At 39.6% G+C, this 22,952-nt stretch overlaps 1 protein-coding gene across 3 annotated transcripts in view; it reads left to right on the forward strand.

The window, feature by feature from the left end:
- The window catches only part of ZNF410 (zinc finger protein 410), a 43,263-nt gene continuing 20,311 nt past the window's right edge, over positions 1-22,952 (forward strand). For 2 of the 3 annotated variants that reach the window (XM_046646962.1, XM_046646964.1), the window contains exons 1-5: positions 1-133; positions 11,665-11,847; positions 12,800-12,935; positions 16,049-16,267; positions 17,729-17,920. In XM_046646962.1, coding sequence (XP_046502918.1) covers positions 11,815-11,847; positions 12,800-12,935; positions 16,049-16,267; positions 17,729-17,920 — 580 coding nt within the window. In that variant the 5' untranslated portion in view covers positions 1-133; positions 11,665-11,814. Of the gene's footprint in view, positions 134-5,074; positions 5,145-11,664; positions 11,848-12,799; positions 12,936-16,048; positions 16,268-17,728; positions 17,921-22,952 lie in introns of all 3 variants that reach the window. The other variant, XM_046646963.1, reaches the window with a different exon arrangement.

Raw genomic sequence — 22,952 nt, forward strand, 5'->3', positions numbered from 1 at the left:
GCGGGGGGCGGGGGGGCGGCCAAACTTCCTGTCCCGCGCTCGGGCTGCTTCCGGCGGGAGCCGGAAGGCGCTGTGTGTGGACGGAATTCGGGACCGACTGACGGACGGAGGGACGCCTGCCCGGGACGGGAAGGTGAGCTCCCGGGTGGGCCAGACCACACCCTCTCGGCTAGTGGTCCCCGAGAGGGAGGGAGCCGGAACCTGCTCCTCGGGGACTCGGAGCGAATTCGCCCCTGGAGAGGACCGGGAAACCGCCCCCTTTGGGCACCCCTCCCGGATCTGGCGGGCCCGGGAGCGGCCGGTCTGAAGCCCCACGGCTTCGGCCCTTCCCCGCGCAGGGTTTGGGGGTCCACGGATCGTCTCCTTCGCTTAGTTTTGGGGGCAGAGGCATGGGAATCAGACCGTCTTGAGAAAGCCAGAGTCTGCAAGTCCCTGGGGCGGGGGCTCCCCGACTGACTTCACCCGCAGCCAGGGCCTGCCCGCGGACCTCGGGGCCTTCCTTCCACTGAGGCCGTTGTAGTGGGCGAAAGAGCATGCCAGGAGGACTGTGCCCTGGGCTCTTTCAGCCCAGAGCTCCCGGCTTCTTTCATACGTCCACTCGGTTTCTGGTCTAGAAGAAGGAAGGCTGCCGGCTCGGAGGAGGGCCTGGCCTGCTGGTTTCCCTCTTCGCCTGTCATTCCAGGGCGGGGGTGTGGGCCGGGAGCGTTTACAGCCTCTGCGTTTCGCAGGTTGAATTTATCCTCTGAAGTTTCTTAAGAGAAAAGAATCCAATTAGTTTATTAAAGTTTATCCCACTGGCTCGTGAGGCTCGTGAGGCTCGTGAATGCATTTAGGTACCATTTGGAAGTTAAATATTATTAACGTGGAACTTAAGAATTTGTACTTCTTCCTCACTTTGGCGCAAGGGTCAACGTAGCATATTTGCAAGGCGAATGAAAGAAACATTTTGAAATGAAGTCAAGGGCATTTTGTTGTTAGGGAGTGAGAAATTCTACTTTGTTTTATCTTAGTGTGGGACAGAGTAAGGTTAACTAAACTGGCAGAAGATTTAGGTTCCAGTTTTTTAGGTTTTGCATCTAAGTAGATGTCTGATTTTTGGCAAGTTACTTAATCTCTAGCTTTTCGCTTTTTTCTCTCTGTAAATTAAGGGGTTTACTTACATATTCAGCAACTATTTCCTGAATGCTTAGTTTGTGGACAGTATCGTGCTAGGTTAATGGGAGAAGGATGAATAAATTCAGCAAACCTTAACTAGTGAGAGAAATATGCATGTAGACAACTACCACCCCTGGCAGGATGAAATAATTGCTATAGAGAGGTCAATCAGTGTGTTGTGAGAACACCAAGGGAAGGACAGATTTGTTCTGACTGGAGGGAAAGGATCAGCCTGTCTTCATGGAGGATGGCATTTGCGTTGGGATTTTAAAGGCTGGAAACAATTTCAGAAGATCGGGACTGGATTGAGGGTGTTTATTACTGGTTGAAGAAGTTGAACTATTTCAAGCAAAAACCTTGAGCACTGAAACAGACTGGTATGTTCATTTAATAGCTAGTGCAGTGTGGGCTAGACTAAAGAGTTCGTTGAGGAATATAGTGGATGCTGCAACTGGAACAGTATTTGCGGACATATTGTCGAGTATTTCAAATGCCATGCCTAGGGATTTGATTGTTATTCTGAGGCACTGAACTTTCCAAACGGGGAGCGGCATAAGCATTTCTGTGTTTTAGAAAGGTAACTCGAGTGGCTGCGTAAAAGATGGATCGGAAATGGGAATTTTAAGGTCAGGGTGACCAGTTAGAAGCCTGTTTTAAAAGTGTAGTTGAAAATAATGAGACCCCTAAACAGGGCATTACAGTGGGAATAAATTTTAGGGAATTGGAACCACTGGGATTATTTAACTATGGAGGATGAGAGAAATTGTTAAAGACCTAGAATTTGCAGCTGAGTGGGAGGAGGATTGGGCAGTAATTGAAATGGATAATACGGGAAGAAGGACAGGTTTGGCGGAGGAGAGGATAATCTGGATTTTGGACATTGTTAGGTCTGAGATGGATATCCATGTGGAGATACTCAGCAAGCAGTTAGAAATGCAAGTTTGGAGTTCATAAGAGAGGTCAGGTATAGAGACAGAAACGTGGGTATCATTTGCAGTGTCATTCATTCATTATACAAATATTTATTCAGTGCTTACTAAGCGCTTAAAAGGAAGCTTGTATGGAAGACCTTTAAGCTCATGGTAAAGACAACCTTAGAGCTTCACAGTATCAGAAATGACTCTTGGAGACCTAAATTCCTTATGAGTTACATACAGTTCTTTGCCAGGCACTGTGCTAGGTGCTGGGAGATACAGTAGTGAACAAGACAGACTAGTTCTTGCCCTTGTTTGTGGAACTTACAATTTAAAGGGTAGTCAGACAAAAATTGAATACTATATAAAAGCAAGTAAAAGAATTGGAAATTGTGATAAATGCTTTAATGAAGACAGTAGAGAGAGAAAATAAAGGTGGTAGTGGTGGGGGTATGGGGAACCTTCTTTGGATAAAGTGATCAGGGAAAGCCTTTCTAAATGAGGTGATAGTTAAACAGAGTCCTGAAAAATGCAAGAGAGCTAATCAGTGGAAGAGAGAGGTGAAAGCATTCCTAGGTAGAGGAAATGACATGCGCACATCCCTAACATAGGAGCTTAATGTGTTCAAGGAACTAAGGGAGATACATTTGGCTCGAGCTGGGTGAGCAAGTAAGGGAGAGTGACTCTGAAGTGTGGTTGGAATGGTAGGAATGGATCGCGTAGGTTCTTATAGGCCCAGATAAAGAGTCTGTATTTTGTCTGGATGCATGGGAAGCCAAGTGAAGAGTTTCAGGCAATGGAGTGATATAACAGGATTCACATTTTAAGATGATAATTAGTGCTGTGAAGAGAATAGAATGGAGGGAGGTTGGGGCCGGCCAGGTGGTGCAGTGGTTAAGTTCGCATGTTCCGCTTCTTGGTGGCCCGAGGTTTGCTGGTTTGGATCCCGGCTGTGGACATGGCACCGCTTGGCAAAAGCCATGCTGTGGCAGGCGTCCCACATATAAAGTAGAGGAAGATGGGCACGGATGTTAGCTCAGGGCCAGTCTTCCTCAGCAAAAAGAGGAGGATTGGCAGCAGATGTTAGCTCAGGGCTAATCTGCCTCAAAAAAAAAAGAATGGAGGGAGGCAAGAGTAGAAGCAGGGAGACCAGTTAGGAGACAGTAACAGTACTTTAGGGCAAGCGTTGATGGTGGCCTGGAGTAGGGTGGTGGCAGTAGAGACAGATGGTGGATTTGCAATCTCTTTTGATGATAGAATCAATGGGACTTGCAGCTGGATTGGATATTGGGAGCAAAGGAAAAAAGTAATAAAAATGACTCCTAAATGGGATGAATGGTCTTCCTGTCTTGAGTGGAGGATTACGGTGAAAGAGGTTGTCAGGAAATGGTGGGAGACAGGCTTGGGAGAGAATTCATTTTGGATATATTAAGTTTGAGATATCAAGTTAAAACATAAGGTAGAGAGGCCAAACAATTGCATATACAAGCCTATAGCTCAGAGGAGATATCTGGGCTACAGATAAAAATTTTGGACACTGTATCATTTGCAGCCATGAGTTCATACTAGGGAGAGAGTGTGGCAAGAGAAGAGGGCCTGAATACTGTCCTGGGGAACATTAATATTTCGAGGCTGAGCGGAGCAGGGGTATAGGAGTTATCAAAGAAGACTGCATAAATGGCCAGTGAGGTAGGAGTAAAATAAGGAACTTGTATCTTGGAAGCAAAGAGAGTAAAGTGTTTGAGGAAGGAGGCAGTGCTTCTGAGAGGTAGTATCAGTTAGTGCTGTTTGGTTGCAAGTGACCAATTTACTTCAGGGGAGGAGGAAATTATAACAAGGATGTGGGCAGCTCACAGGATCGAAAGAAATGCTGAAGGCCTTGGCTTTATAAAGGACAAGAATCTGAGCAGCCCCAGGGGGAGGCTGCTAACTGCATTACTGGAATGAATGGGCTGTTGGCAGTTTCCAGGGCTTAGTTACTTCTTTTAGGATTCAGGTTCTAAGGAAAAGTGTCTGATTTGTTCAACATGGGTCAAGTGTCCACTAGTTGGCCTGGGTTAGAAAAGAACACCTTAATCTACAGCTCCACCAAGAATATATCCAATGGATGAGAGGTAGATCCCCAAACAAAATATGGATCCTGTCTCCCAAGCAGGGGAAATGAATGTGAGACAATCAAAAACAATAGTTGTCCATTGCAAAGGTCAAGTAAGGTGAGGACAGCAAAGTGTCTATTGGATTTGGCAACATGAAGATCATTGGTAACCTTAATAAGAGAGGTTTTGGTAAAGTGTTGGAATTGGATAGTGATTGGAGATGAGAAAGTGGAGACAACTCTCATGATAAATTTGTCTCTGAAGGATTTCGGAGAGATGGGGAGGTGACTAGAATAAAAATCAGGGCTGTGGGATTACAGCACACTAGAACATCCTGGGAAAAGAAGAAGGCCCAGAATGAATCCTACAGTTTTTAAGATTCATTCTGGCTTCACATTCTATATTCCAAATTTCCTTCATCAGTGCTTTTTATCACTTTATTATTAGAATTTAATCAGCTCCCATAATATGCTACATATGATACCAAAAGTTACCTAGTTTTTCTATTCCTAGCACTACCATTTTATACCAAAATTTAAATTGCTGTTTTTTTAATTTTAATTTTTGGTCTTTGTAGTTCACTATCATAAGTGTTTAGCCACAGGTAGAGATGGAGGAAGCTGAGAAGCAGATTGGCCCATGTCAGGAGAGACTAGTCCTCTTGGTTGAAATCATCTGCTTTATTTTAACCTTTGGGAGTGGTGACCAGTTGAGGGGAGCACAGTGTTTCTCAGTTTCCTTCCTCTTTTATGCTCCCACCTCCCTTCTTTCTGAAACTGAGTTGGTGTCAAGGCAGTTTCTGCCTCCCTCAAGTAAGAGCAATACTGATGTTTTAGGCTTTGTTTTCTAGGGTGGGATCACTTTGCTTTTTAGAGGTTGACACGATGTTCTGTTTCTTTCATGAGGCAGAGTAGTATAAAGCCCTTGGTCATCTTTCCCTTTGGGAGACGCTCCTTTCTGTATGGCAGACAGAACTGAGGTAAGAGACCTGTATCAGCTCTGTTCCCCTGTTGCTTGCTTAGTTTATGCTGGATTAGTTTTTCCTTCCAGTATTTCCCCATGTAGCCTGCATTAGTTTTAGGTCATCTCTACCTTAGGGAAATGGTATTACCACTAATTCCTGTGTAGTATGTGGGAGTTCTACATTGGGATTTGGGACCAAAGACCGGTTGACTATAAGGATTACTTTGCCTTTCTTTGCTGACCGTTGCCTAGTGTGTAGTATTTTCCTCTGCAGATCTCACAGGGTGGGCTTGAGGACAGGATTCAAGTAATCTCCATTTCATCAAGACTTTCTATCAATCGTAATTGCTGATTGTTTGTAATATATATTTATAGCAGGTTTGTATCTATAGCTTTACATTTTATAGCTGCTTCTGTGTTTAACATATATATTTTCAACATTTGAAGGTACTTTATAGTGTTTTTCAATCTAATGGGACGTAACCTGTTAGTAGCTTGTAAAATCAGTTTAGTGGGTCTTATCATTAAAAAAAAAATTCAGAGTGCATGAGGTTAGTATGGGTTAGTATTGTTTCATGAGAATGTTATGTATGTCTCTGTGTGTTTCATTCTCTGGGTTATGATGGGAAATGTGTCTTAACTGTGGGTTATAGTCACAGTAGTTTGAAAACCACTGCTCTATAGGAAATTTGGATGCCATAATAAAAGACAGAGTTCTTAACCTTTTATAGTATACTGAGCATTTGATAGATTTACTTGTTTCTTAAGCACATATGCACAACTTTGTTTCTGAAGAATTTTATAATTATTTTTATTGATATATATATATATATAAAAATAATCCTAGGGCAATCTACTTTCATTTCTGTATTTCAGATGAGTTTCCTAGGGTCAAGAAGGCAAGTAGCATGTCCAGCTTTCAACCAACAAGTCAGAGGCAGAATTTAGATTTCTATTTGAGAGACCTTGGGTTTTTTTTTTTAACGTATCTTTATTTAACTTGTTCAGCTACTTAGTGTTAATGCATAATTTGCTGGATGATGTTGAATGTACTGTAGAAAAAGAATGCAGCTTCTCAGACTTCAGGTCTCGGGATTTGTTTATTTGGCCTAAAACAGAAGGAGGGTTGTTCTCAAGATGGTCCTGAGCATAGAGATCGCTATTGTCCTACATCTGCTTTGCCATTGTTATCAATTCTCTCTTTACTTATTCCCAGTACTTTTCAGGGCTTCTTGTGTTCTTTGCTTTGGTTTATTGCAAGTTTTATGGCCTGCCTTCTTTTTAACCTCTAGGCTGACTATGGGATAACATTCAATAGCAGTGGCAGGGTCAGTGGATTTCTAAAAAATATAATATATGCTGAACCAAGATTGTTTTCTTTAAGCAGTCTAATGTGTTTTGATGGCCATAGGGAACCATGTACATGGTAAAATTTCAGTTATCAGGATTATGTCAGTTGTTGCCATGGATATGTCTTTATGAGTAAGTATACAGATGTAAACGCCACAACAAGAAAATTCAAATTAATGTTCATATTATGTGGTAGAGATGGCGTTTTGCTAAAATGAAATACTTAATGTTGAGCTTAATAGTGGAAAGATTTAGCCTTGGACTCAATAATATAGTTGATCTGTTTCTATATTTTAACTTTAGTAATACTAATGCAGAGAATACCATGCATGGTAGTATTTATAATGTCAAGACATGTTAAGCAGTTTATGACAATCAGATCCATATTTAACCAAAACTGAGAAGTCCTTGAATGCCAATTCTATTGAGGTATTGTTTGATAATGTTGTAGAGTTAGAGTTTCCTTGTTCAATTGAATATAAAATTTGCATTGCAAGTGAAAAGATAACACAGAATGGGAGAAAGTTTGTGCAAATCCTATATCTGATAAGGAACTTGTATCTAGAATATAAAAGAATTCTTGTTTTGTTTTGCTTTTTTTTTTTTTGAGGCAGATTAGCCCTGAGCTAACATCTGCTGTCAATCCTCCTCTTTTTGCTGAGGAAGACTGGCCTGGAGCTAACATCCATGCCTATCTTCCTCTACTTTATATGTGGGACGCCTACCACAGCATGGCTTGCCAAGCAGTATCATGTCCACACCAGGGATCCGAACCGGGGAATCCTGGGCCGCCAAAGCAGAACGTGCGCACTTAACCAGTGCGCCACCGGGCTGGCCCAAAAAGAATTCTTAAAACACAATAATAAAGACAAATAACTCAATTTAAAAATGGGCCAATGATCTGAATAAGCATTTCTCCAAAAAAGATGTACAGATGCCCAATAAGAACAGGACAATATGCTCAACATTATTAGCCATCAGTTAATGCAACTCAAAACCACAGTGAGTTGCCACTTCACATCCACTAGGATGGCTATAATGAAAAAGGCAGATAATGACAACTGTTGGTGACGATATGGAGAAATTGGATCCCACAGGGGCTGGCCTGGTGGTGTAGCGGTTTGCATGTTCCACTTCGGCAGCCTGGGGTTTGCCGGTTGGGATCCCAGGTGCAGACCTAAGCACCACTTGTCAAGCCATGCTGTGGCAGGTGTCCCACATATAAAGTAGAGGAAGATGGGCACGGATGTTAGCTCAGGGCCAGTCTTCCTCAGCAAAAAGAGGAGGATTGGCAGCAGATGTTAGTTCAGGGCTAATCTTCCTCAAAACAAAAAGAGAAACTGGATCCCTCATACACTGGTGGGATTGTAAAATGGTGCAGTCACTTTGGAAAACAGCCTGGTAATTCTCAAGAGGTTAAACATAGAGTTAACATATGACCTAGCAGTTTCACGCCTAGATATATAACCAAAAGAATGAAAACATATGTCCACAGAAAATTGCATATGAATATTCATAGCAGCATTATGCATAATAACCAAATTGTAGAAACAACCTAAATGTCCATCAGCTGGTAAATTGATAAATAAAATGTCTGTCTATACAATAGAATATTATTTGGCAATAAAAATAAATGAAGTACTGATACTTGCTACAACAAGAATGAACCTTGGGAACCTTATGCTAAGTGAAAACAGCCAGGCACAAAAGATCACATATGTAATTCCATTTTTATGAAATGTCTAGAATAGGCAAATCCATACAGACATAAAGTAGATTAGTAGTTTCCTAGGTCTGATCAGAGGAGGGTTTGGGAGGAAATGGAGAGTGACTACTAATGGGTAAGGGTTTCTTTTTTGGGGTGATGAAAATGTTGTAAAATTGGTTGTAGTTATGGTTGCACAACTCTGAATATACTAAGGACAATTTAATTGTATTGTTTAAATGAGTGAATTGTGTGGTATGTCAGTTATATCTTAGTGAAGTTGTATTTAAAAAAAGATTTGTACTGGGCTTTAAAATATCTGTTAAATGGGTAACTGGAATTGGGAATAGAAACAAATTTAACTGCATATTTGCCATCACACTTGCCTATAATGTACACGGCCAGTTGCTGTGTTAAAGATGAGTCCACACAGTCCACTTGATATGGTACTGAGTGCGCCAATACAGATTCTTTTGAGGTCAGCCTGCGTATTCTGCTGTATCTGACTATCTTCTTTGTTCATACAGCACACACACAAACTACAAACTTGGGCACCAAAATTGTATGGCAGTAGTCAGTTATAATATGGATACCCATTTGTCCCAGAAAATGCTTGTGTTCATTTTTTAAGATTATCATCAAAATGAAAACACTAAAATAAAAAGATGTCATAGATAACATAGACTCTTGGGAAATGGTGATCTAGAGGTGACTCTTAAGCTATAAGAGAGGTGGCAGCTCCCTTCTCTAAGTTATTACAGCTTTGCAAAAATGTCTAAGATCTAGTATATCTGATTTTTCCCTTGTTCAGTGCACATATTCATATGCTTCATTTTATTCATTTTTCATCAGGTAAGGATAACAGAAACCTATCCCGGAGCCAGCACCATTAGTTTCTAAAAACCCTGGCAAATATAAAGGACAGTAAATAGTTGTTTAGTATTTTACAGATTTTACAATCCTGGAATCTCAGAGTTGGAGGAACCTTAAAGATAACCTAAACAAACCTTTGGTAATTTCTTGGCTTCTTGAGAGAGCTGGAATTGGGGAAAAGGAATTCTTAAAACCCTGGTGATTTGAGATCAAACCTTAGGGAGATATAATCACTATTCTTGCCAACTTGCTCTGTGGGAGGGAGTCCTGGCTCTGCAGCTTAATAACTTGGGCAAGTGATGTACTGAGCCTTGGTTTCTTCCTCTGTAAAAAGAGGGATGGATAAACCACACTGAGCTGTTAACAGTGCTTGAATAAGAAAAACATATGTGTCGGGGCCAGCCCTGTGGCTGAGAGGTTAAGTTTGCGTGCTCTGCTTTGCCGGTTCAAATACTGGGCATGGACGTGGCACCACTCATCAAGCCATGCTGAGGTGACGTCCCACATGCCACAACTGGAAGGACCCACAGCTAAAATATACAACTATGTACTGGGAGGCTTTGGGGAGAAAAAGGAAAAATAAAAATCTTAAAAAAAAAAAGAACGAAAAATATATGTGAAATGAAAAATCAAGGATTTAATAATACTTTATTTTATGTGGGAAGCCTAAAATAAAAGGAGCACTTTCATTGACATCTTGTTAAATTTTTTGTTTTCTTGGTGAGGAATGGCCCTGAGCTAACATCTGTTGCCAGTCTTCCTCTTTTTGCTTGAGGAAGATTGTCCCTGAGCTAATATCTGTGCCAGTCGTCCTCTATTTTGTATGTGGCATGCTGCCACAGCATGGCTCGATGAGCGGTATGTAGATCTGCACCTGGGATTCAAACCTGTGAACCCTGGGCTGCTGAAGTGGAGCGTGTGAACTTAACCACCATGCCACTGGGCTGGCCCATAAATTATTTTTTTATGATGAAAAATGAGGATTTCTGGTAGCTAGCAAGGGGAAGAGAGGGGAACCAACAGGACAATAAGCATTCATTTGGGTACTTCTAAATGCCCTTTTTGTAAAGTTAGTCTGTCTGTCTTATTCTAACTTTCCACACTACCTTGGTATCAATTGACAACTCCCTTCCTGGGTACATTTTACATTGTATAATTACTTTGTATATAAGACTGCTTCCAATTTTAGCAACAATTATACAAGATAAAGTGGACTCACTCGCTGAAATCTTGAAAAAAGAATTAAGCTGTAAGAAAGTAGGAATTTAAGTTATTTGGGGATAACAGCTGCATCAGGGTCCAGAGAGTACTTCTTTGGGGAAATACTGTTTAAATTTTGGCTGACGGTATAACTACCTTTTAGAAAAATTGGGAAATTGAGGAAAGAAAAATAAGTCACACCAGCCTATCACCCAATATAGCATAGCTGTGTGAATTTCCTTTTACTTTTTCCTATGCATATCTTAACTAGTTTTTTTTTTTGCTGAGGAAGATTACCCTGAGCTAACATCTGTTGCCAATCTTCTTTTTTTTGCTTGAGGAAGATTAGCCCTGAGGTAACATCTGTGCTAATCTTCCTCCACTTTATAAGCAGGTCGCTGCCACAGCATGACTGAGTGATGTAGGTCCACGCTCAGCATCTGAACCCACAAACCTGGGCCACTGAAGCAGAGCACATTGAACTTGACCACTACACCATGGGGCTGGCCCCGTAACTACTTTTAATATTAGCAAATGTATAATCTTGTATTTTGTTGTTGTAATTTAACATGTCACTATCATTTTTCTTTGTTGTTGCATTGTTTTCATAACCATAAATTTAAGTGATAATACTGTAATTTAATCAACCATTCCCTAATTGTTGGATATATATGTGTACTTTTATATGTTGTTTGCAGTTGTTTATTACCACAGATGATAAGGAGAGTAAGGAGAATTCTTGGGCATATTGTTTTTCCCATGTTTAAGACCTTTTCTTTTCTTTTCTTTTTTTGCTGAGGAAGATTTGCCCTGAGCTAACATCTATTCCCATCTTCCTCTATTTTTTAGTATGTGGGCCACCAGCATAGCATGGCTTCTAACAGAGAGGTGTAGGTCCGTGCCCAGGAACCAAGACTGGTGCTGGCCCCTAAGACCTTTTCTTTCTTCTTTTTTTTTTTTTTTAAGATTGTATTTTTTCCTTTTTCTCCCCAAAGCCCCCCGGTACATAGTTGTATATTCTTAGTTGTGGGTCCTTCTAGTTGTGGCATGTGGTATGCTGCCTCAGCGTGGTTTGATGAGCAGTGCCATGTCCGTGCCCAGGATTCAAACCAACGAAACACTGGGCCGCCTGCAGCGGAGCACGCGAACTTAACCACTTGGCCACAGGGCCGGCCCCTAAGACCTTTTCTTAGAATAGATTATTAGAAGTAAAAGTTTACATCAAAGTATAACTTTTTATGAGTTTTGATACCTATTTGGCTTGTTCTATTTTAAAACAAGTGTTGTAGGCTGAATTCTTTATTTGCTTGCTTGTTGTGATTTTTGGATATATAAAGAAGTGCCTTTGTTTATGTAGCTATGTTTTTCCTCTGCTCTTAATTCTCTCTCTTCTTTTTTCCTATTTTAGGCTAAATTGGTTACCCACCCAGCACAGCATCTTACAGGAAAACCATAGCATTTCCCAGAGAACTATGAGCATAACAGGAAGGTGTCATTGACTCTGAATTAAATTTCTAACCTGTCCCCTGAACAGCTACAGGATTTGGAAGCTGAATCAATGTTATCAGATGAGTTAGAATCCAAACCAGAGGTGAGCCCAGTCAGCTTGTTTCCTTTCTTTTGGTGGGCAGTATTCCAGAGTTTGTCCTTAGTTCCAGGGTCAGCAAATTTTTCTGTAATGGGCCAGATAGTAAAATTTTAGGCTTCGTGGGCCATATGGTTTTGGTTGTAACTACTAGTTTATTATTTTTCTATTATTAAATACTTTCTCAAAGATTTAAAAATTCCATTTTTACCTTTTATGATGTTTATATTTATTATTTAGGTAAGTGTAAAATTATTATACATTTAGCTAATTACATAATGACAAAATTTTATTTTACATATTTGGCGTATATTTGTATATGTATGTAAAATTTCTTACCACAAACCATTCTTCTAATAATCTTGTATATATCTGAAAGTATTTGCTTTTTAAATGTGATTAGAGGATTTAAGCATTTTTATTTTTATTTATCTTTCTCATTTTATTTTTAGTACATCTGTGTTGCAAAGATTTAGAATAAGATTACTGAAGTTTGAAGACTGACACTGCTCCTAACTAGTCATGTCCTTAGACAAGTCACTTAATGTCTTCAACTTGATTCCTTATTTTAAAAATACATGTTCAATCTTACTGAGTTACAGTGAGGATTAAAAGAGGCAATACACAGAAAAGTGCTTTGTAAAATGTAATCAGTAAAATGCAGTTGAATTTTTTATAGCTATTATTTAAAAATTTAATTATTTTTATAATTTTTGTGTTTAGTGGAAGGTTACAGAGGTTAACTTAATTTTATAATTCAGCCTTTCTCTAAAACAGAGGACTTGATAAAAATAACTTTAAATAGTATTTTGTAGTTAATCTAGTTTTTCTATGAGTATGGCTGAGACTAGTGAACAATCAAGACTTAATTACATCGTCACCTTTTGATAATTTCAGAGGTTCATATCCATCTCTAACAACCTGTATTTTTCAATGTTGTCTTCCCACTGCCCCCCAGCTCCTGGTACAGTTTGTTCAGAATACATCCATCCCATTGGGACAAGGGCTAGTAGAATCAGAAGCTAAAGACATTACTTGCTTGTCCCTCCTTCCAGTGACTGAGGCCTCAGAATGCAGTCGGCTAATGTTACCAGGTAAAAATTAAGATCACCACAGATAAAATAAATAAGTCCTAAGTGCTTAGCCTCCTCTATGGTATTGGTGGAATGGGATAACTGACTTTATAACTGACTGGTGGAAACTGTAAAAATTAGGAATCGTGAAGAAAAAGCAACCATTGGAGTCATAAGTGCATTGGTGATTTAAGTCATAGGAATGGATATGATTACTCTTAGAGTGGGAGAGTGAGAAGAAAAGAAGGCCAAGGCGAACCCCATGGAACTCCCTATTCAAGGTACAGGGTAAGGCAGGAGAGCCAGTGAAGGAGGGAGGAAGGAAAGGCGAGAGTACTCCAGTAGGAGGAATATTGGCAGAGTGCAGGCATGGAACCCAAGGGAATAGTCAATGTGTCAAATGCTCCTAAGAGACTCAGATAGACTCAGATAGGTAGGGACTATCCCAGTGAGATAGGGTCAAAAGGTCTTTGTTGATGTTGGCAGGACCTGTTCTTGGAGGGGGGGTGGAAAGCCAGGCTGCAGTGGATTGAGGTTCAATGCAAGGTAAGTATAGTTGAGGAAGTAACTATATTTTGTAAAGGCTTTCCTGCTATGGGAAAGAAAAAGAGAACGGAAGGTAGGTATAAGAATTTTTGTTTAAGATCTGAAATATTTAAGGATGGTTTTATGCTAAGAAAAAAGAGCTAATTAGAGAAGCTGCCGGCAGAAAGAGTGGATGATTGATGAGGAGGCTCCAGGACAGGTTGAAAGAGGTAGAATGCTGAGCACGAGTATTGAGATTAGCTTTGGATGGGAAGAGGGAGAGCCTATCACTTGACTATTAGCAAGAATATTATTTTTGGGTGCAATGAATTCTTTGTTTTCTGATTCTTGTTTTGAAATTTGGAATATTAATGTTAAATCAGGGGAGGGTCAGTATTAACCTGTTGGTGACAACTTACTTGTTTGTTATAAAGTTTTCTGGTTACTATCTTCTAATGGTGTTCTTTTTTCTTTGATTTTTGAAGTGACTTTAAAATCTTTTCAGTGTTTAAAGATTCAAGAAGGGCAGATATATTCAACCAACCAATGTTCATTTAAGGTTTCCCTATCTAGCTCCTAGCTTTTCTAAATCTACCATCTTTCAACTCCTATTCTATTAGTATGTGGGGAGTCTTTCCAAATACTGTGGATTTTCAATAAGTGAAAATTTCCACGTGCTAATAAATTTTGATCTTCATTAGGCTTATTTTTCCTGAGTTGTCTCTCCCAATATTAATTTATTGAATAAATATTTTAACAATAATAAAGGGAAATGAAAACAGGGACAAAAGCATCCATCTTCTTTTCTACTTTACCTTCTTTTAGATGTAATTTTGATTTAAAATATTTTAGACAACCAGTTACAGATAATTGCTAATGAAAACCATCACCTCCCAGCTCATGAAACATTACAAACACAAATATATCTGCACACACTTCCCTAACCTCATTTCCCTCCCTCCTAAATATGTTATCGTTCCATGCATGGCCTGCATATTCTCTTTTTTTTTTTTCAATAATTTTTTCTTTCTTCTCCCTAAAGCCCCCCAAGAACATAGTTGTATATTTTAGTTGTGGGTCCTTCTAGCTGTGGCATGTGGGACGCCGCCTCAGCATGGCCTGATGAGCGGTACTAGGTCTGCACCCAGGATCCAAACTGGCAAAACCCTGGGCTGCCGAAGTGGAGCACGGAAACTTAACCACTTGGCCATGGGGCCTGTCCCTGTATATTTTCTTTTGAGTTGGGATGTAGGTATAGAAAGGTACAAACCCATGTGGATATATATTTTGAAGAATTAATATAAAGGAGATACCTCCCACCCAATCAAGGAGTAGAGCATTGTGAGCTCCCAAGCCCTCCAAGGGCTCCTCTCTGATAAAGACAACCTCTGTTCTTCCATAGGTCACCACTGTCCTCACTTTTGTGACAGTTTTTTATTTGTTTTTCAAGTTTAACCACTCAGGTCTAAGCAGTGCAGTTTAATTTTAGCTGTTTTTGGACTTTGAATAGAATCATATGAATGTATGTTGTTGTACCTTCTTTTACTCTGTTTGTGAAATTCATCCTTCTATGTGGCTGTGGTCTGTTTGGTTTCATTGCTGTATAGTATTCCGTTATATGAGCGTACACCACCTTCTTTATCCATGCCACTGTTGATGAATATATAGTTATTTTCCAGTGTTGTACTATGACAAACAGCTGGTATGAACTTTATTTTAAAAAAATTTGTGTAGTAAAATATACACAGCATAAAATTTACCATTTTAACTAGTTAAATTTACCATTTAATGAGTTCTGTGGCATTAAGTACATTTACATTGTTGTGCAACTTCGTTAGGCTTTGAAATGGCAATACTGTCCCTGGGCTTCCACTTTTATTCCTATAATCTTACCTGTTATCTCTTTAAAAGAGGAAAAAAATGTGGTCTACCTTTTATAGAGATGAATGAAAGCCCTGAAAACATTGGATGCTTCAGTGCTGTAGTCAGTTCCTCCTTGTATTGCAGCTAAAACCTTTGGAAATTCATCCCCCTCTTAGAATAAAGTTCTAGAGAGCAAGTCTTCTGAATTATTTCTTTACATCCAGTGTAAACCCAGAACTAGAATGACACATGTTGATGATTCCATCAAATTTCAGGTTTGTCTCAGGCTATGTTTTTTTTTTCCTAATGACTCAGTAGAACTGTCACATACATGTTGTAAAAATTAAAGAGAGAGATCTCTCCCCAAGAAAAATAATTTAAAATTTAGATCCTGTTCTTGAGTTAGTATTCATTGTATAACTATATTTTTCAAGGGAAAAGTACTGATTTGTGGTCTGAAAAGGACAAACGTCTGTAATGTCCGAATGTGGATGGTTGCTTATTAGTTACTGCCAAGTGTCAGAGGAGTCTGTCCCTCACATTTTGGCTGACTCCCTTTAGAACTCGAAGCTATCTCTCTGTCTTTTTGTGAGGCAAATCTGTATTTGTAAAATGAAAATGCTGCCTGCTTCTGTAAGGGTGTTAGGTGCTAACGGATGTTACAAGGGTATTAGATGCTATGTATTAAAATGGTGAGCTGTTTGGAGATAGGTGCTACATAAAGCTGTTGTATTTTCCCTTTGTAGATGATACTCCAAATCATACTAACTCCTCAAAGGAGGTGCCTTCCTCAGCTGTACTGAGAAGCCTTCAGGTGAATGTGGGCCCAGACGGAGAGGAGACAAGGGCTCAGACTGTACAGAAGTCCCCGGAGTTTTTGTCCACTCCAGAGTCTCCTAGCTTGTTGCAAGATCTCCAGCCGAGTGATAGCACATCTTTTATTCTTCTGAACCTAACAAGAACAGGTATTCTTTATCCTTTTCTGAACTTTGCTCATGCTTAAGAAAAAATTGGGGATGGGACATATTTTAACTCAGTCATACTTAAAATGGAAAGAAGCTTTATTATTTTATTATTTTGGAGAATTAGTGTAATCTGGTGATCCATTGAATGTGTAGAGAGAGGGCGGACTCTAGGGCTACTTAAAAGTTCCTTGTGTGGGGCCGGCCCAGTGGCGCAGCAGTTAAGTGCGCACGTTCCGCTTCGGTGGCCCGGGGTTTGCCAGTTCGGATCCCGGGTGTGGACATGGCACAGCATGGCAAGCCATGCTGTGGTAGGCATCCCACATATAAAGTAGAAGAAGATGGGCATGGATGTTAGCTCAGGGCCAGCTTTCCTTAGCAAAAAGAGGAAGACTGGCGGCAGATGTTAGCTCAGGGCTAATCTTCCTCGAAAAAAAAAGTTCCTTGTGCGGAAAATTGGGTAGTGCCATTCACCAAGGTAGTGAGCACAGGAAGAACAGGGCTTGGGGGAGGATGATTAGTTCCAGCTTGTACCTGTTGATGTTGAGATATCTGAGGGACATTCAGGAGGAGGTGTCCTTTAGAGATAAAAACAGAAATCCAGAGTTCTAGAGGTGTCTGGTGTGAGATAATCAGTTTTGGTGCTTATCAGCGTTCAGGAAGTGTCTGAAACAATGAGCGTGGATTCTTTGATTCAGGAGTAGTCTGACACAGAAAAGAAGGCTAATCTGAGACCCTGGAAAAAAATGTTTAAGAGGGTAACAGAAGAATGGGAAGGAGCTGCTAGAGAGGGCTAAAGAAAACAGAATGAGAGTGGTGTGGGAGAAGCCAAGGGAGGAAAAAGTTTTAAAGAAGAAAAGGTACTAAATCATGCCAGATACCACTGGATGGGCTAGTGAGACAAGGACTGGGAAGTGTAGGTCTGGTGACCTTAGCAGAAGCAACTGTTATTGAGGGAGTAGAGGCGGAGGCCAGGGTTAAAGAGATGGGGGGCGGATGGCAAGGTAGACAGTGCATATGCAAGTTAGAAGTTAGGCTTGTTCAAGAAACTTGACTTTGAAGGGACAGGTGAGAACATAATAGCTAGAGAAGTACTTGAGACTTTCTATTCTTTTTTTAAAAATAAAGACAAGAGAGACGAGCTTGGGTAAGATGGCAACTAGAGAGGAGTGGGTTGCAGATGGGAGAGAGGAGATAACTGAGAGGATTGGGAGACGAGAGGTGTGGGTTAGCCTGGTTGCCAGGAGGAACAGTTTTGCCTCTGATAGAAGAACGGGTAAGATAAGGAGAGACCTTTAGCCTGGGAGTGGGAAGATGATAACCTAATCTTGTATGAGAACAGGAGCTTGAGGTGAGAGCTTGAGATCTAGAGTAGCTGATTCAGGACAGGAAGAGTTTCTGAACCAGGGCTGATAAAAGAATTACTTGGTGTCTAACTTTCATATATCCTCTTCTTTCTTCCAGGTCTGGGCTCTTCAGCTGAGCACTTAGTGTTTGTGCAAGATGAGGCAGAGGATTCAGGGAATGATTTCCTCTCCAGTGAGAGCACGGACAGTAGCATTCCATGGTTCCTCCGGGTTCAGGAGTTGGCCCATGACAGTTTGATTGCTGCTACTCGTGCACAACTGGCCAAGAGTGCGAAAACCAGCAGCAATGGTGAGACCCCTGTGGCGTTTTCCTTTCCAGTATTCTGTGCAGAGATTTTGGTAATGCAGTGGCTATATTTTGAGTTTTATGTAATCCAATTTATTTTATTGGTGAGAGCAGAAGGTTAGAAATGTGTAAATTGTTTATTTTTGGTGAATTAACTCAGCTGTGCCAGATTCATGTGCAGAATCAATTAAACTAGCATTCTCAATTGTCAGCTTTAAATAATGTGCAGAGCCTCTTTTAAAGGAGAAAAATTTTTCACAGATCCTGGTGTTACCTTGAATTGTTTTTATCATAGTGTTCCTTATACTTAAAGCCTTTACACCATTATGAAATCAAAACCTTCTATCAGTTAATAGAAATAAAACTATAAAACCAATGAAAATAAAATTAATATTAAGTCATTGTGGCAGATGATGTTTTGCTGAAACTGCATTATTCTCATGGCAGTTTAGCAATTAGCAGCTGCCAGAGAGCTGCTTTTTTTATTGGAACCAGTTCATCAGATGACCTATAACTATGCAAACAAGCTGTAGTGCTATTTCTTTTTATTCAGCATGCCTGTACTACTTTGTGCCACTTTTCTCTATCCAATAATTTTCAAAGTGTGGTCCCTGAATCACCAGCATCACCTGGAAACTTAGAAATGCAAATTCTCAGGCCTCATCCTAGTAAATTAGAAACTTGCAGTCTTCTAGTAAGCCCTTCTGGTGGTTCTGATGCATGGTAAAGCTTGAGGGCCATATTCAAACCACTCCTAAACCACTGCAAAACCTTCGCTTATGTAGCATGCCATAGGACTTTTAATTTCAGATCTGCCTCTGCATTTTCTCATTAACCTGTGACATTTGAGGTTGTGTCAACAAGTTATTAAGGTACATAACTATCATTATCACAAACCAAGTTTAAGCACTGAAATGTTATGTTAGTACCGAGCTGTTTGGAGCTCATGCAAATAATCTAGAATATGTTTGTGATTATTTTTTGATTACCATAAATGAAAATAAAAAATTAAAAAATTCCTCATACAGAACTCAAGGATCCTTGAGAATTATTTCAGAATATTCCAGTTTTAGAAACATTAACCTAAATCTTTCCTGCACAAAGAATTCCAAATTCTGGTAGTTTTCAAAATAATTAGTTATGTTTGTGACTATCAGAGTGCTGCTTAGAATGGCCCATTTTATCATTTTGGGAGGATTCTAGAGCTCAGATTCTTCCTGAGATGCTTTTGCTAATCCCTGGATCCTGAAACCTTCAGCATCTCCTTGTTGCATTGGGAAAGTAGTGCTTTATTTGCCAGTGAGAAGCAGTGTAGGGAGAGAATTTGGGACTGGGAATCTAGGGACCTGGGATCCAGACCTGGTGCCATCATTTACTAGTTCCCTGCCTGGGGAATTTAACCTCCCTTAGCTTCAGTGTTCTCATGTTCAGAACATAGAGATCAGGTAGCTTACCTGATTGGGTTGTTAATAGAGATTAAATAAGATTCTATCTGGGAAATGCTTTATAATCAGCAATGCATTGTATAGATGTTTTTATTACTCTCAAAATACGTTACCTTACTACCTAACAGCTACCTTATATGCTTGAATATACAATAAGCCCAAATATATGACAGTCTTTCATATTGTCAGTGAGATGATTCCCTAAAAGTCTTTTTTGGGGCTTAGATATCTAAACCTTTAGGCATGTAGATAAAATTAAAGACTGTTAAGTTGCTATTTGAAATTTTATTATTTTGGTTGCACACATACATTTTAAATCATGAAATATGTTTATATTATATTGCTTTTCATCCACTAACATGTAATGAAATGATTTTATTCAATATTGTAATGCATTTTTAACATGAGTAACATGGCTTCTTTCTTATTACTGAAGCAACTTTGTGAGTTCTCTAGTACAGTTTTTCAGAGCACATCATCTTCACTTCTATCTGATTGAGATACAGAAATATTTTAATTTTGTATATGATGCTGTATATCAGGGGTCAGCAAAGGCCTATGGGCCAATTAACCATGTGGTTTTGTAAATGAAGTTTTATTGGAACACAGGCATGTCCATTAGTTACAGATCATCTATGGCTGCTATAATGGCAAAGTTGAGTAGTCATGACAGAGATTATATGACCCTCAAAGCCAGAAGTATTTACTATCTGGCCCTTTGCAGAAGTTTACTGACCCCTGCTGTATGATACTCTCACTAGAAATTTTATCCCAGACACAAAGACCTACTCACATAACTGTAGGATCTTTAAAGTGTTTACAGTATTATCCAACATGTGCCATATGAGGTATTGAATTTCTTTGTCTCTCTCTTTTTTGTGGGGGAACCAGTGTATCAGAAGACCTCTAAATATCCACAACTATCATTGCTCAAAGTCATTTTAAGCTAATCTGTCTTCTGCAAACAGAGCTTTGTTTTAAAAGACCAAGTAATTGTGGGGCTGGCCCTGTGGCCTAGTGGTTAAGTTTGGTGTACTCCACTTAGGCAGTGTGAGTTCAGTTCCCAGGCGCGGACCTATGCCACTCGTCGGCAGCCAGGCTGTGGCAGTGACCCACATACAAAATAGAGGGAGATTGGCACAGATGTTAGCTCAGGGTGAATCTTCCTCAGCAAAACCTCCCCCCCCCAAAACCAAACAAAAAACCAAAGTAATTGAGGGAGCAGTCCTTTAAGTGAGTGATTTTATAGGACTCAAGTAAAAGGCAGCTCACTTTTCTCTGAGGGATTTTTTTTCTGTTGTATGATTATATCAGTGGTCTCATTGTATCTACAAAATTGAATGCACAAAGCCTCAACTGTCACCAGTTTAAATCTCTGGATTAGCGTGGGGCTTCCACAGACCTTTCGTTAGAAGTTAATTAGCTGGAGCTCTGGAGTTGCTGGGAAATTTCCTTTATGGTATATGCACTTTTGTACTGTTTAAAATTTACCTAGGTGCGCCAACACAGGAGCACCAAGATTCATAAAGCAACTATTAACAGACCTAAAGGAAGATGTTAAAAACAACACAGTAATAGTAGGGGACCTCAACACCCCACTCACATCAATGGACAGATCATCCAGACAGAAAATCAACAAGGAAATAGTGGAGCTGAATGAAAAACTAAAACAATTGGACTTAATAGACATATATAGATCACTCCACCCTGAAGGAGCTGAATACACATTCTTCTCAAGTGCACATGGAACATTCTCTAGGATAGACCATATGTTGGGAAACAAGACAAGCCTCTACAAATTTAAAAAAATTGAAATAATAACAAGCATCTTCTCAGATCGTAGTGCTATAAGGCTAGAAATTAATTACAAGAAAAAAGCTGAGAAAGGCACAAAGATGTGGAGACTAAACAACACACTACTGAACAAGCAATGGCTCATTGAAGAAATTAAAGAAGAAATAAAAAAATACCTGGAAACAAATGAAAATGATAGCATGCCATACCAACTCATATGGGATACAGCAAAAGCTGTATTAAGAGGAAAATTCATCGCAATACAGGCACATCTTAACAAACAAGAAAAATCCCAAATAAGCAACCTTAAAGCACACCTAACTGAACTAGAGAAAAAAGAACAAATGAAGCCCAAAGTCAGCAGAAGGAGAGAAATAATAAAAATCAGAGCAGAAATAAATACTATTGAAACGAAAAAGGCAGTAGAAAGGATCAGTGAGACAAAGAGCAGGTTTTTTGAGAAGATAAATAAAATTGACAAACCACTAGCCAGACTTACAAAGAAAAAAAGGGAGAAAGCTCAAATAAACAAAATCAGAAATGAGCGAGGAGAAATAACAACAGACTCTGCAGAAATACAACAGATTATAAGAGAATACTACAAAAAACTATATGCCAACAGAATGGATAACCTAGAGGAAATGGATAAATTCCTGGACTCCTACAATCTCCCAAAGCTCACTCAAGAAGAGGCAGACAATTTGAACAGACCAATCACAAGGAAAGAGATTGAAACAGCAATCAAAAACATCCCAAAGAATAAAACCCCAGGACCAGATGGCTTTCCTGGGGCATTCTACCAAACTTTCAGAGAGGATTTAATACCTATCCTTTTCAAGCTATTCCAAAAAATTAGGGAAGATGGAACACTTCCTAACACATTCTATGAGGCCAACATCACGCTGATACCAAAACCTGACAAGGACACCACGAAAAAAGAGAACTACAGGCCAATATCACTGATGAACATAGATGCAAAAATTCTAAACAAAATTTTGGCAACCAGAATTCAGCAATTCATCAAAAGAATCATACATCATGATCAGGTGGGATTCATACCAGGGACACAGGGATGGTTCAACATCCGCAAATCAATCAACGTGATACACCACATCAACAAACTGAGGAATAAAAACCACATGATCATCTCAATAGATGCAGAGAAGGCATTTGACAAGATCCAACAGCCATTTATGATAAAAACTCTGAACAAAATGGGCATAGAAGGAAACTACCTCAACATAATAAAGGCCATATACGACCAACCCATAGCCAACATCATACTCAATGGGCAAAAACTGAACCCCATCCCCCTGAAAACAGGAACAAGACAAGGATGCCCTCTATCACCACTCTTATTTAACATAGTACTTGAGGTCCTGGCCAGAGCAATCAGGCAAGAAAAAGGAATAAAAGGAATCCAAATAGGGAGGGAAGAAGTGAAACTCTCGCTGTTTGCAGACGACATCATCTTATATATAGAAAACCCCAAAGAATCCATTGGAAAACTCTTAGAAGTAATCAACAACTACAGCAAAGTTGCAGGGTATAAAATCAATTTGCATAAATCAGCATTTCTATACTCCAGTAATGAACCAACAGAAAAAGAACTCAAGAATACAATACCATTCACAATCGCAACAAAAAGAATAAAATACCTTGGGGTAAATTTAACTAAGGAAGTGAAGGACCTATATAATGAAAATTACAAGGCCTTTCTGAGAGAATTGGATGACGATATAAGGAGATGGAAAGACATTCCATGTACATGGATTGGAAGAATAAACATAGTTAAA

Source organism: Equus quagga, chromosome 20, assembly GCF_021613505.1.
Source record: "Equus quagga isolate Etosha38 chromosome 20, UCLA_HA_Equagga_1.0, whole genome shotgun sequence".
Classification (NCBI taxonomy): Eukaryota; Metazoa; Chordata; class Mammalia; order Perissodactyla; family Equidae; genus Equus; species Equus quagga.